Source organism: Rhinatrema bivittatum, unplaced genomic scaffold (assembly GCF_901001135.1).
Source record: "Rhinatrema bivittatum unplaced genomic scaffold, aRhiBiv1.1, whole genome shotgun sequence".
Taxonomy (NCBI): domain Eukaryota; kingdom Metazoa; phylum Chordata; class Amphibia; order Gymnophiona; family Rhinatrematidae; genus Rhinatrema; species Rhinatrema bivittatum.
The window spans coordinates 490,695-504,422 of NW_021821488.1; the positions used below are offsets into that span (position 1 = coordinate 490,695).

The following is a 13,728-nucleotide window of genomic DNA, read 5'->3' on the forward strand; positions in this document are numbered from 1 at the left end:
GCTTCTGTTTAACAAAAAAGAGGAAACCAGGTGTATGCAGTACCTTTGACACCAATAGCTCTTAAATATGTTAACAATATCTCATGACCCACAGTGTTGGTGTCAAAGGCAGCAAATGTATTTATTTATTATTTTTTTATATACTGACAGTTGATCTGAGATATCACATTGGTTTACATTCAGGTACTGTAGGTATTTCTCTATCCCCAGAGGGCTTACAATCTATGGGCTGGATTTATCACAATGCGGTAATTACCGCATGCGATAGGAAAAGGGGCGTGGGGTATGCAAAGGGACCGCATCGCAAATGCCGAAGGTACTCACCGCAAGGTCCCGGGAGGTATCGCAGAGCCTAACGCATTTGAAAGAGGTGTTGTTAAAATTGGCGTTATGGCTCTGCGATACCTCTTCGCAGGCAGCCTAACCCCGCCCACTCTCCGCCCAGTTTTTGGATTTGCATCCCCTCACCGCCCCTACCCCTCCCATTTTTTAAATTTGCATCGCACCACACGATATGGTGCCATCGCATGCGGTAAACACGTTTTCGCATGCGTTACAGGCCTATCGCATGCGAAAACGGGGCTTTTCGCATGCGTTAAGCCCTTAACGCATGCAAAAACGCCGTACCGCATTTTGAAAAATGAGGCCCTATGTTTGTACCTGAGGCAATGGAGGGTAAAGTGGCTTGCCCAAGGTCACAAGGAGTGACAGTGGGACTGGAATGCTGGTCTTGTGGTTTGTAGCCCACTGCTCTAACCACTAGGCTATTCCTCCTCCCCTAATAAATCAAGGGAGATCAAAATACAGTCCTGCCCTGCATCTAATCTTCTCCGGAGATCATTTGTTAAAGCCAACAGGGCAGTCTCCATTCTGCTCTTGAGCAGGCTTTGAGCAGGCTTCTGTGCACATCTGCAAATTTTCAAAATCAATATAAGTACATACATCTGCTTTTAAGATTTGGGCTAAAATCTCTGGGGCAGATTTTAAAAGCCCTGCGCGCGTAAATCCAGCCGGAATTACGCGCGCAGGGGACTTGCGCACCGGCACGCCTATGTTGCATAGGCCGCCGGCGCGTGCAAAGCCCCGGGATGCGCGTAAGTCCCGGGGCTTTGCTGGGGGGCGTATCGGGGGCGTGTCAGGGCGGCACTGCAGGGGGGTGGGGCCATGGGCGTGGTGCCGGCCCGGGGGCGTGACCGAGGCCTCCAAACATGCCCCTGGGCTGGGGAATGTCGCGCCGGAAGCTGGCCAGCGGGTGCAAGTTACGCCTGCCTCGGGCAGGCATGACTTTCTGAACAAAGGCAGGGGGGGGATTTAGTTAGGACTGGGGGTGGGTTAGATAGGGGAAGGGAGGGGAAGGTGGGGGGACTGGAAAAAAGTTCCTTCCAAGGCCACTCCGATTTCAGAGTAGCCTCGGAGGGAACGGAGGCAGGCTGCTCGGCGCACACAGGTTGCACAATTGTGCACCCCCCTGCACGTGCCGACCCTGGATTTTATGTTATTAAATCGGGTGTAGATTTGTTCGCGCCGGGTTGCGCCCGTGCATAACTTTAAAAATCTACCCCTGTGGGTACAAAGTACCCACAGACAGCCCTACTGGTCAGGTGAATGATGGCAAAAGTAAGCCAAGCTGCTTACCTGTGACAGTTTACTGATGATGAAAGTCATGCGTGAACTGAAATGTTGGTAACTTTCTACTTTATGTTAAAAAGTACTATCTGTTATATGTAATTTTGACAGAATTATCTTTTTTTTTATTTTTTAAATAAAACAGTAATCATCAGAGCAATGTTGCAAAATTGCACACCTGCTTCTGTCAGATTGGGACTGAGACTATAACTGAGGTGAAAGCTGAAGAGAATGAAGTTCATATTGTAGCTCAAGAAATTTGTACAGGTATTCGGTCTCTCAGGGCTTTTTTTCTGCTTCTGCATCAACCATGGAAAATGAGAGGAGGGAAGGGCTAGCTCTTCTCTGCTCTGTTCCCTGCTCCAGTATTACCCCTCCCCTCTGATCTCTGCAGGCCACTGTCTGGAAGGGCAGGGGAGGGTCAGAGAAAGAAGCAGAGGACTGTTCTCCTCAGGGTAATGGTCAATAGAGTCATGGAACACCAGCTTTCTATGCCGTGACCAAAGACAATGCAGAACAATGCCAGAATCTGGTAGTTGCCCATACTATAAACCATTCTGTACTCTGTAATTTGAATTAGTCATTGGCACTATTGTGTATTTTTTCTCCTTTGTTCTCCAGGTAAGGAAGAGAAAGGGGATGAAGTATAGGTCTGAGAGGAAGGCTCATTTGGCAGCCTGCTAATCAAAGCTAACAGCTACAGCAAAATTATAAAATTGTACACCAGGATCCCTGATCCTGGGATTGCTGGGTTCTCTGGGATTCTTGAGTCTGGAATTGCTGGGGCTGGGATTGCTGGGTTCTCTGGGATTCTTGAGTCTGGAATTGCTGGGGCTGGGATTGCTGGGTTCTCTGGGATTCTTGGGTCTGTGATAGCTGGGGTTCTTCAGGCTGGGACTGCTGGGTTCTCTGGGACCACACAGGAATCTCTGTTTGCTTTGGCGCTAAAGGCTTAGCACAGACCTTAAACCAAGCACCTGATTTTTCAGCTTTGCAATCTCGAGCAGTGTGAAGGCAAACAAAACAGAACTCAATGCTACACTGATTACAAATAACATATTTGCACATTTCCATATGCTCAATTAGCTGTCCGCAGGTTGGACAGGCTCGGATAGATGGGCAGTTTTTAACTTCACTTCCTGGAAGGTCTTTCAGAGCACAATTTGCTAAAGTTTCAAGCTTTGGATTTTTGCAGTCTTCATTACCACATTTCACAGAGGAACGACGATCACCTTTCCAAGGCTTCAGACACTGCCAGCAGAACTCATAGACTCTCCCATTGATTCTTGTGCAGATAATACAGCGCACGCTCAGGTTTGTTAGGTCTTCACGTTCCACAAAACTTTTACATCCAGGGCACTAGAGAGAAATAAATCAGGCATATATTCCATAAATTATCTTTTAAAACATTATAGATAAAACAAGAGTGTTAATGTAATATATATAATCCCGGAATTGTGATAGTTTAGCAAATGCAAACAAAAAAAGTTCTAATAAAAAATCCTCTTGAAAAATATTTTTGAAAAAAAGTACACTCAAACCAATCTGGTGTCCCATTGATACCTTTACCCAAAGATGTTTTTTAAAAATCGCATCGACAAAAAATGAAACCAAGGCATCTCATCACAATATCTTACTGTTTTCCCAACGGGGCCGACTATAGGCTCCTTCATCAGAAAAACTACTCTCTCATATATTGTGCCGATTATGTTCCATTTCATACAAAATTTTCTCCACATCAAGAGGCAAATGCATAGAGAGAGTACTTTTCCTGATGAAGGAGCCTACAGTCGGCCTCGTTGGGAGGACAGTAAGATATAGCCTTGGTTTCATTTTTGCAGATGTGATTTTTTAAAAAAATCTTTGGGTACAGGTATCAATGGGACACTAGATTGGTTTGAATGCACTATTTTCAAGAATGTTTTTCAAGAAGATTTTTTATAAGAACTTTTTTTGTTTGTATTTAAGAAAAAATTGTTTAAAAAAATATGAATTAGATAGGGAGGAAGGTGGTTGGTGATTAATGATTATACAAAGTGGTACTGATTACTCATGGTAACAATCTTCATTATATATGAAACTATCAATTTCTTCATTAATAATTTTTTAATAATCAATCATTTTTGTATAGATAGATATAATTTATAAGTCAATACTGCTAATGCCATTGTTGGAGAACTGTGCTAATTTCTGATCCAAAACTACAAGAAGGATGTAGAAAAATTGGATATATCCAATGATTACAGGCCTAGAGAACATGATGTATGAGGATAGTCTGAAGAAACTAGATTTGTCTGGAAAAGACTGTGTAGTGATGTGATAGCAATCTTTAGAAAGGAGGGTTGCAGTGAAGATGATGTTCAATTGTTCCACCTCTGTGTTGAGGAAAGGGCAAGAAACAATGGGTTTACAGTAGGGGAGATTTAGGTTAAAGATTACGAAGCACTTTCTAAGGATAGTTTGATGTACTAGAAAAAGTTACCTAGGAAGTGTTGGAATTTAAGTTTCTGGAAGTTTGGCAAACATTTATTTGCAATGATATAGGTAGAAAAGATCTTGCTTAGAGGCAGAGGAATGGAATAAATTACCTCTTGAAATCACTTCCAGCCCTATTCCTGTGATTCTATTGTACAGCTCTATTGGAATCTCTGCAAGGGAATTTGGTTTAGTGGCTAAGACCATACCTGGGAACATTTGATTTCCAGTCACCCTGAGATTGTTGTGGATTAATTGTGGGGTGGGGGAGAGGTTGCACATGTACACACATTTGTGCAGACTCTTTCTCTCACACACATACTCTCTCTAACACTCTCATACTTTCATACACATACATGCACATTCTCACTCTCATTCTTCTCATGGTCTCACACACCCCATATACCAGAGCTTCCCAAACTGTGAGTTGGGACCCCTAACTTTCAGTTGGCGTCACAATGTCAGCACTCTTCAGGTGTCAACAGCAATAGTAGTGGAAGTCAGTATGAGGTCTGTGAGTGAGTGCATACTTAAAGGCCCTGCAGTGGCAATGCCTTTGCATGAATTTCTGTGGTAACAGAAAGCCCTGCACAAGGAGGGATCAAGGCTGCTTCAAGCCCTGGAGCTTGCAGTAGATCACAGGCCCATGCTGACTTTCATTAGTAATTCGGCTGCTTGCAGATTAGTTGGGCTTGGGACCAGCCATGAGGGTGGAGAAGGAGATTGCCACTGCTTCTCTCTCCTCTTTTTCTTCAAGCACTCAGTGAATCCTACCCAAGAATAAAATGTTGTCTGCCCTCTATTTCCATCAGTTGTCATTCTTCTATGGCCCAGGAGCCAAAGGAAAATGTTGCCACTGAGCCTGGACATGGAAATGTTTGGAGAAGGGGCTGTTTGAAGGGATGGATGAGAAGCAGGAGAGGGTTGGATAAGGTGAAGAGCAATTGGCTGTGGAGGGTGGTGGTGGGGGGAATGATCACCTGAGGGATGAACAAGGAGGTGAGAGATAAGAAGGAATAAGCTAGATGGAATGTGAGAGAAGGGTCAGGAGAGGAGTTGACACTGGGAGATGAGAGAAGGGATGGGGGATGAGAGTGAGGAGGAAAAGAGAAATGGGGTAAAAGGGAGGGGATAACAAGAGGATTAGCTGGAGGTTATAAGATGTGCTTGGGGGGGGAAAGGATCAGCTGGAGAGATGTGAAAAGTACTGAATTGGCTGGGGAAATAAGAGAAACAGAGGTCAAGAGAGGAGGGGTCCGCTGAGGGAATGGAAGTCAAGAGAGGGAATTAACTGGAATTCAGAGAGGGTGAGGAATGATTGTTGGAGAGGGACCGCATCCCTGCTTATTTGTTTCGCTCATTATTTGGGGCTCATGTGAATTTTCAAGTGCTAAAATAGGTTTACATTGACTAAAAGTTTGGGAAACCCTGCCATATACAATCTTTCACACATACATACTCACTTTATTATCTCCCTCTTCCATACACACATGCCCACTCACTCACATAAGCACTCTCACAAATTCCCATGCTCACTCACACTCCATTCTCTCTCTCTCATGCCCATGCTCATTTATTCAATTGTGTTCCTCTACCATACACACACACATGCTCACTCATTCTCTCTCCCACCTCAAACGCACCAGGAATCAACCTATTCCTTTTATGAGCCTGCAAGGAAGCAGCAGCTTCCTTCTCCTTTTTGCTTGGACCTGCAGGGTGGTACCAGCAGCTTCTTCCTCCTTTTTTGTTGGGCCTGCTGGGTTCTGGTGATGGCAGTGGTGGTAGCAGCAGCAGCCTCTTCTTTTGAGTGTTATGTTTCCCGGCTCGCGGGCTGCCCCCATGAGCCGGCTCACTCACCCAATGCAACCAGACCGGCCCAGCACTGCTGCTCTGGGCGGCCAAGGATACTGCTGCTCCATGCATCTGGGAATGCCACTGCCCTCCATGTTTGGGCTGCCTCCTAGGCATGCATTCGTGGCATGCACCAACAAATAAGGGCCTTGTGGCAGGAACTCAGTCCACTGGCGCTCTCTGAGGACATCACATTGCTGGGTATTTAAGCCCCGGCCGTGCAATGTTAAGACGCCTCAGCAACGGGTTGACTACTGCCTTAGTAAGGTGAGTTGCTGTTCCAGCCTTGCCTTCAACCTTCCAGCCTTGTATCTCTGCAGCCTTGTCTTCAGCATTCCAGCCTTGCCTTCATCTCTTCAGCCAGCTCAGCCTTCCCTTTGTCCCTCTTGCCTTACCCAGTTACCTCTTCCCTGCCCTTGGATGGATTACTGGTAACTGACCTTAGCCTGGACTCTCAATATTCCTGCCTGCTGCCTGACATTAACCACAGCTTGGACTCTCGATATTCTTGCCTGCCACCTGCCTTCAACTTCTTCCTGGCCTCATATCTTCTCTATGAGTTTTATAGAGATTGCCACCTAAGCCTGCCAGTCCCCAGAACCCAAAGGCTCAACCTGAGGGGAAAGGGATTAGTACAGGCAAAACTCCAGCTCAGTCTCCATACCGACTGTTCTATCAGTTGACAGTGAGGACCTACAGAGCCTACCTTGTAGGTTGAACCAACCTCACCCCAACACAAGATCCACAAGCCTAACATTTAGTCCATGCAACTAAGAAGCCTGCTGCTTCTTCGGGCCTCATGGACCGATGGGAGACCACCTTCTATCACAGAACTACATGCAGCTGACTCTCCACCTCCTTCCTACACTGCGTGGTCTGAGGATCATCTTCCGGGGCTGAGTGGACCAATAACATACCTTCCTTTTCCATAATGTGGGTGGATGCTGTTCCTCCTTCTGGCCATGCAGCTGACTCTCTGCCTCTTTCCTGCCATAAGTGACTTCTTCCAGAGCTGTGCGGGCCCAATTCTGCAGTCCACCTTCAGTTTGTGGTATTGTCCCTGAGACCCAGCAATTCTTTTAGAATTCTTAAGTCTTAGTGAAATCCGGAGAGTTCCCAGTTATGGCTAAGACTAAGTATTGTAGGACAAACCATCTTGCCACAGCATCCCAAACTGGCGATAGTTGCAATGGATCATTCTTACTTGCATGTTTCCAGTTGACCCCTAGATTCAGTGTGGCATTTTGTTTTGGAATTTGAAAGAGGAAGTCATTTTTTTGTTGTTCTCCTATTCTTTGTCAGTATTGCTTCAACCCTTTTGCTGAAAAATCTAGGAAGACAAAAATAGCAAATTGCTGCCCCACATCCAGTGGTTAGTGACAGTGGTCTCAGTGATTTTTATGTGCTCTAAGTATATGTGATTTTTGTTGGAAGGAAATTGTTAAACCACCCTTTCTGCCCAAATGGAAAGGAGAAAAAATGGATTTTTCCCTGTTTGTGGTATTTTTTGAATCCTTCAGACTGAAAGATCCCAGTGCCATCTGACAGGGTCATTCATCAAAATGCATTATGCCATTAACGCAATAATAATAATGCACCGTGCGAAATCATAACACATGCTGTCGCACGGTTTTAACACTGGAAATAACTACACCTTTTTTCCTGACTGGCTGCGCAAAATGCCCAAAATGGCCATAATGCAATTCGTGATAAATTTTTGCTTTAGGATAGGGGCCAGTTTCTCATGTAGATTGAGATGTATGAACAGCACAGTACACCTCAGTGAAGATTTGACGCCATTTGGAGTGAGTCCATCAAGCTAGGGTAAGATAACATAGTAGAAATGGCATCTTTATGAGACTTTCCTCACTCCAAATGGCGTCATATCTTCACTGAGGTGTACTGTGCTGTTCGTACATTTCAATCTACATGAGAAACTGGCCCCTAAACCACCACTAACGCTTCACCTCGAGCTATTAGATGGCCCTTCTATTGAGATATAAATACTAGGGATGTGAATCATGTGCCCTATCGTCTTAATGATTGAAATCGTCTGGCAGGAGAAAAAAATCGTGTTTGGTACGATTTTTTAGTAAAATATTGTTTTTTCCGATTAGTGCGCACTAACAGAAAATGATACAATTTGACACTTTTCAGGTCAGTTAAGGTCAATTTAGGAATGAATATGTATTCCTATTGGCTGCCCTCTTATTTATTCATGTTACCAAGGTTCCCACTGACAATATATGGGGGATGGGAAATGGAAACAGTTGGTAGCATGACAAAAAAAGTAATGTGATCAGTCAATGTGACTAGAACGTGTGCCCTAACCCTGATACCAGGGGTGTTGTGATCTTCCTGCACACAGTGCCCTAACCCTGACACCAGGGGTGTTGTGATCTTCCTGTACACAGTGCCCTATCCCTATTAATACCAGGAGTGTTGTGATCTTCCTGCACACAGTGCCCTAACCCTGATACCAGGGGTGTTGTGATCTTCCTGCACACAGTGCCCTATCCCTATTAATACCAGGAGTGTTGTGATCTTCCTGCACCCAGTGCCCTATCCCTATTAATACCAGGAGTGTTGTGATCTTCCTGCACACAGTGCCCTAACCCTGACACCAGGGGTGTTGTGATCTTCCTGCACACAGTGCCCTAACCCTGACACCAGGGGTGTTGGGATCTTCCTGCACACAGTGCCCTATCCCTATTAATACCAGGAGTGTTGTGATCTTCCTGCAAACAGTGCCCTATCCCTATTAATACCAGGAGTGTTGTGATCTTCCTGCACACAGTGCCCCAACCCTGACACCAGGGGTGTTGTGAACTTCCTGCATACAGTGCCCTATCCCTATTAATACCAGGAGTGTTGTGATCTTCCTGCACACAGTGCCCTAACCCTGACACCAGGGGTGTTGTGATCTTCCTGCACACAGTGCCCTATCCCTATTAATACCAGGAGTGTTGTGATCATCCTGCACACAGTGCCCTAACCCTGACACCAGGGGTGTTGTGATCTTCCTGCATGCAGTGCCCTATCCCGCCTGCATTAATAGTGAGAGGCTGGCTTCACAGACAGGGGGGAGCTTCCTGACCCTCACTCCTCCCCTCCCCCATGTCCCAGCCAGTGAATGGTGTGTGGGTGAGGGGGGGGGAAGGAGGATGGTGAAGGGTGAGACAGCTCCCTCCCTGCATTACTAGTGAGAGGCTGGCTTCACAGACAGTGGGGGAGCTTCCTGACCCTCACTCCTCCCCTCCCCCATGTCCCAGCCAGTGAATGGTGTGTGGGTGAGTGGTGGGGGGCGGGGAGGATGATGAAGGCGGAGACAGCTCCCTCCCTGCATTACTAGTGAGAGACTGGCTTCACAGACATGGGGGAGCTGCCTGACCCTCACTCCTCCCCTCCCCCATGTCCCAGCCAGTGAATGGTGTGTGGGTGAGGGGGGGGGAGGATGGTGAGGCTGAAACAGCTCCTTAGTAGCTCACTAGTAATTCAGGGAGGGAGCTGTCTCAGCCTTCACCATCCTCTCCCCCCCCCCTCACCCACACACCATTCACTGGCTGGGACATGGGGGAAGGGAGGAGTGAGGGTCAGGCAGCTCCCTCCTGTCTGTGAAGCCAGCCTCTCACTAGTAATGCAGGGAGGGAGCTGTCTCACCCTTCACCATCCTCCTCCCCCCCCTCACCCACACACCATTCACTTGCTGGGACTTGGGGGAAGGGAGGAGTGAGGGTCAGGCAGCTCCCCCCTGTCTGTGAAGCCAGCCTCTCACTAGTAATGCAGGGAGGGAGCTGTCTCTGCCTTCACCATCCTCCCCCCCCCCCTCACCCACACACCATTCACTGGCTGGGACATGGGGGAAGGGAGGAGTGAGGGTCAGGCAGCTCCCTGCTGTCTGTGAAGCCAGCCTCTCACTAGTAATGCAGGGAGGGAGCTGTCTCACCCTTCACCATCCTCCTCCCCGCCCCCTCACCCACACACCATTCACTTGCTGGGACTTGGGGGAAGGGAGGAGTGAGGGACAGGCAGCTCCCCCCTGTCTGTGAAGCCAGCCTCTCACTAATAATGCAGGGAGGGAGCTGTCTCCGCCTTCACCATCCTCCCACCCCCCACTCAACCACACACCATTCACTGGCTGGGACATGGGGGAGGGGAGGAGTGAGGGTCAGGCAGCCTCCCCCTGTCTGTGAAGTCAGCCTCTCACTAGTAATGCAGGGAGGGAGCTGTCTCAGACTTCACCATCCTCCCCCCCTCACCCACACACCATTCACTGGCTGGGGCATGGGGGAGGGGAGGAGTGAGGGTCAGGCAGCTCCCCCCTGTCTGTGAACCCAGCCTCTCACTAGTAATGCAGGCTGGATAGGGCACTGCATGCAGGAAGATCACAACACCCCTGGTATCAGGGTTAGGGCACTGTGTGCAGGAAGATCCCAACACCCCTGGTGTCAGTGTTAGGGCACTGTGTGCAGGAAGATCACAACACCCCTGGTGTCAGGGTTAGGGCACTGTGTGCAGGAAGATCACAACACCCCTGGTATCAGGGATAGGGCACTGAGTGCAGGAAGATCACAACACCCCTGGTATCAGGAATAGGGCACAAGTTCTAGTCATATTGTCTGATCACATTACTTTTTTTGTGAACTACCAACAGTTTCCATTTCCCATCCCCCCAACCATCACCTCAGTGGGAACCTTGGTAACATCAATAGATAAGAGGGCAGCCAGCCAATAGGAATACATATTCATTCCTAACTGACCTTTACTGACCTGGAAAGTGTCAATTTGTATCATTTTCTGTTAGTGCGCACTAACTCCCGTTAATGCGCACTAACACGATTTAACGATTTTTAACGATAAATCGTTAGAATTTCTATTGTATTGTGTTCTATAACAATTTAAGACGATATTAAAATTATCGTACGATAATTTTAATCGTTGAAAAACGATTCACATCCCTAATAAATACTTCACTACATCTCTCTCTCTCTCGCTCTCATGAATCCAGGGGTAAAAGAGCTGTGGAGAAAAAGATAGGATACAAATTGGAATCCACAGCTGGGAAGAAAGAGGCAAAAACTATAAGCCCACACCAGAATTTCCTTGAGAAGAATGGGAAAGGAGGTTTTTGGAGAAGGAAGGACCAAGCAGTGCACCCCAGGTATTGTGCAAGTGAGATCCTTACAGGATAGGAGAACCATTTCTAGTGCAACTTAAGGAACCTATCCACAGGAAGACAGATGACCCCTGGGAAAAGATCCTTGATCTACAGACACAAACCATTTATGATCTGATTTATTGCTGTGATTATGGATGTGACAAGAAGATAATGTACTTGGTGCCAATTCTTTTCCGCTGAACAGTACAACAGTTTTTTTATTTTTTATTATTATTTAAGAACCCAACAGTTTTTTTTATTTTTTATTATTATTTATTTATTTGTTGGCTTTTTTTTAAGCATGGCATGGATTCTCCAAAAGGGCTCTGTGTCTCTGTAAGTTCAAATGTGCCATAGAACAGAGGTAGTATTTTCAGCTGAAGAGTAATAGTCAATCAACTAACAGATCATATGGGAATACCCACTGGTACAACTTGTGTATATCGAGTCTGCCATGCAACTGGGAGTTGTTGAATAAATGGTTATCAATTCCTGGGAAAGGCAGAGTGCCTACGCCTCTTCATCATAGTCCATGACTGATGGTCCAAATTCAAAAGTTCCAACATTTCAGTAAACCAGAAGTCAAACGTCAGAGCATCACTCTAGATCCACTTATGCAATATACATTTCCGAGCAATGCATGCCCCTTTATTCAAGAGTTTGCAAGCCATGACACTACAACTTACATCATCAGTGAGAATGCCCAAGACCCAAATAGAGACATGTACAGGGAATGTACACCCTCAACAATGTGGACAAATATTGCAGCACAGCTTCCCAAAATAAATTGGAGGGAACTCCTAAAGCCCATGACTGAGAGAGGCAAGGGACTCAGAATATTTAAGACACTGTGGGGAAGCAATAAGCTTTATCTGGTAAGTCCTAATAGGAGAGAGAACTAATCTATGAACCACCCATAAATACTGTTCCTGCAACCCATCCAAAGGGATTGCTTTATAAAAATCTGTAATGCCATCCAAAAAATCTTCATCTTCGAGTTCCAACCCCAAATCCAATTTCCATGATTCCACCTGTTGTGCTTGGGGGTGGAACCCTTGTCCTGGAACAGCGCAGGCACTGTCCCAGGGGGCAGAGAACTGAGGGAGAAAGAGGCAGAGTCGAGCTTCACCACTGGAAGCCCAAGGTCACCCCAGGAGGAGCCCGTAGGGACCTGGGCCGCTTGGACTTAGGTGGGCCTCGCAAGGTCTCCTAAGGTAATGGAAGTCTGATGTGCCCACGGGAACTAGGGGAGCGCTGTTGGGTTCGAGACTGAAGACAGGTGGCAGCAGAGAGAACCAGAATAGGGATGGTGAAGACAAGGCTAGGACCAGAGCCAGGATCTAAGACGTAGTCAGGCAGGCAAAGTCAAAGTCCAGATGTCAGTCCGAGGAGTGGTCAACGAAGCAAGGGTCAGGAGCTGGAGGTTCAACACGATCAGGAGCAAGCTGAGGTCTTTGGCAGGCGGCAGGCAGGCAAGCAGATCAGGAACAAGCTGAGGTTTTTGGCAGGCGGCAGGCAGGCAAGGAACAAGCTGAGATCTCTGGCAGGCAGCAGGCAGGCAGGCAGGTCAAGAACAAGCTAGGTCTTTGGCAGACAGCAGGCAGGCAGGCAGGTCAGGAACAAGCTAGGTCTTTGGCAGGCAGCAGGCAGGTCAAGAACAAGCTGAGGTCTTTACCAGTAAGACAGTCCGAGGTAAGACCAGGGAGACGAACAGACGAACAGGAACAAGCAGGACTTGGAAACAGGAACAAGCAGGACTTGGAAGCAAGAACTAGCAGGAACGGAACTGGAACGGAAGGATCCTGGAACAAGACTAGGAACAGGCAAGCAGGAACACGCAATGACAATCTCAGGAAGAAAATCAACCCGATTGCCAAGGCAAGGAAGTGAAGGCAATCACTTCCTTTTAACAGGGGTTCAATCAGGGCGTGCCACGGAGCTAGGCCCCGCCCTGGTTCCTACATCAGCGCGGCTGGTCCACGGCGCGTGCCTAGAGGTGTGGCTTGGAGAACAGGAGACGCTGGGGCTCGGCATGAGGCCCTGCGTGCAGAAGAAGACCCGGCGACCGCTGCTGCGGGATGCCGTGGCCTAGCCGGACTAGCGAGGGCCGCGAGGGAGGCAGCACTGGGACCTGGCATGGGAGCCCGAAGGTGAGCGGTCCCGTGCATGGGATGTCTGCGGGCGGGGCACGTAATACCACCAATACTCCAAACACTTTAAACGAGGTGATGAAATGAAAAAATTTATATAAACCTGCCAAAGACTGCTTCCGTTCCTGAAATAAGGACAAAAGTTTTTGAAAGGGGCCAATGATAAAGGAGCCTGATGAAGCCCAAAGTGTTTGGAAATAAAACTAGCAATTTGGCAATAATGAAACACTTGACTGGGTGCAAATCCCAATAATTCTTGGCATCTGGGAAAGGGATAAATACATTAGGTGTGATAATCGATAAAAACATGAAATGTATTATAACCCACATGGACTAACTGTATAAAAAATTTACTATCCGAAACCGAGGGTTACCACTCAAGGGCAAGCAGGGAGAAGTCTGCCACAAGAGCGACATCTTCCATCTCACAGATTTCCACCCAAACTGCATATATTTCACCAGGAG

The 13,728-nt window shown here is 47.3% G+C and overlaps 1 protein-coding gene across 1 annotated transcript in view; it reads right to left on the reverse strand.

Annotated features, from left to right (window-relative positions):
* Positions 1 to 1,463: 1,463 nt before the first annotated feature.
* Positions 1,464 to 13,728, reverse strand: part of LOC115082697 (uncharacterized protein DDB_G0292642-like) — a 69,051-nt gene continuing 56,786 nt past the window's right edge. The window contains exon 4 of the mRNA XM_029586893.1: positions 1,464 to 2,985. Coding sequence (XP_029442753.1) covers positions 2,335 to 2,985 — 651 coding nt within the window. The 3' untranslated portion in view covers positions 1,464 to 2,334. The remainder of the gene's footprint in view (positions 2,986 to 13,728) is intronic.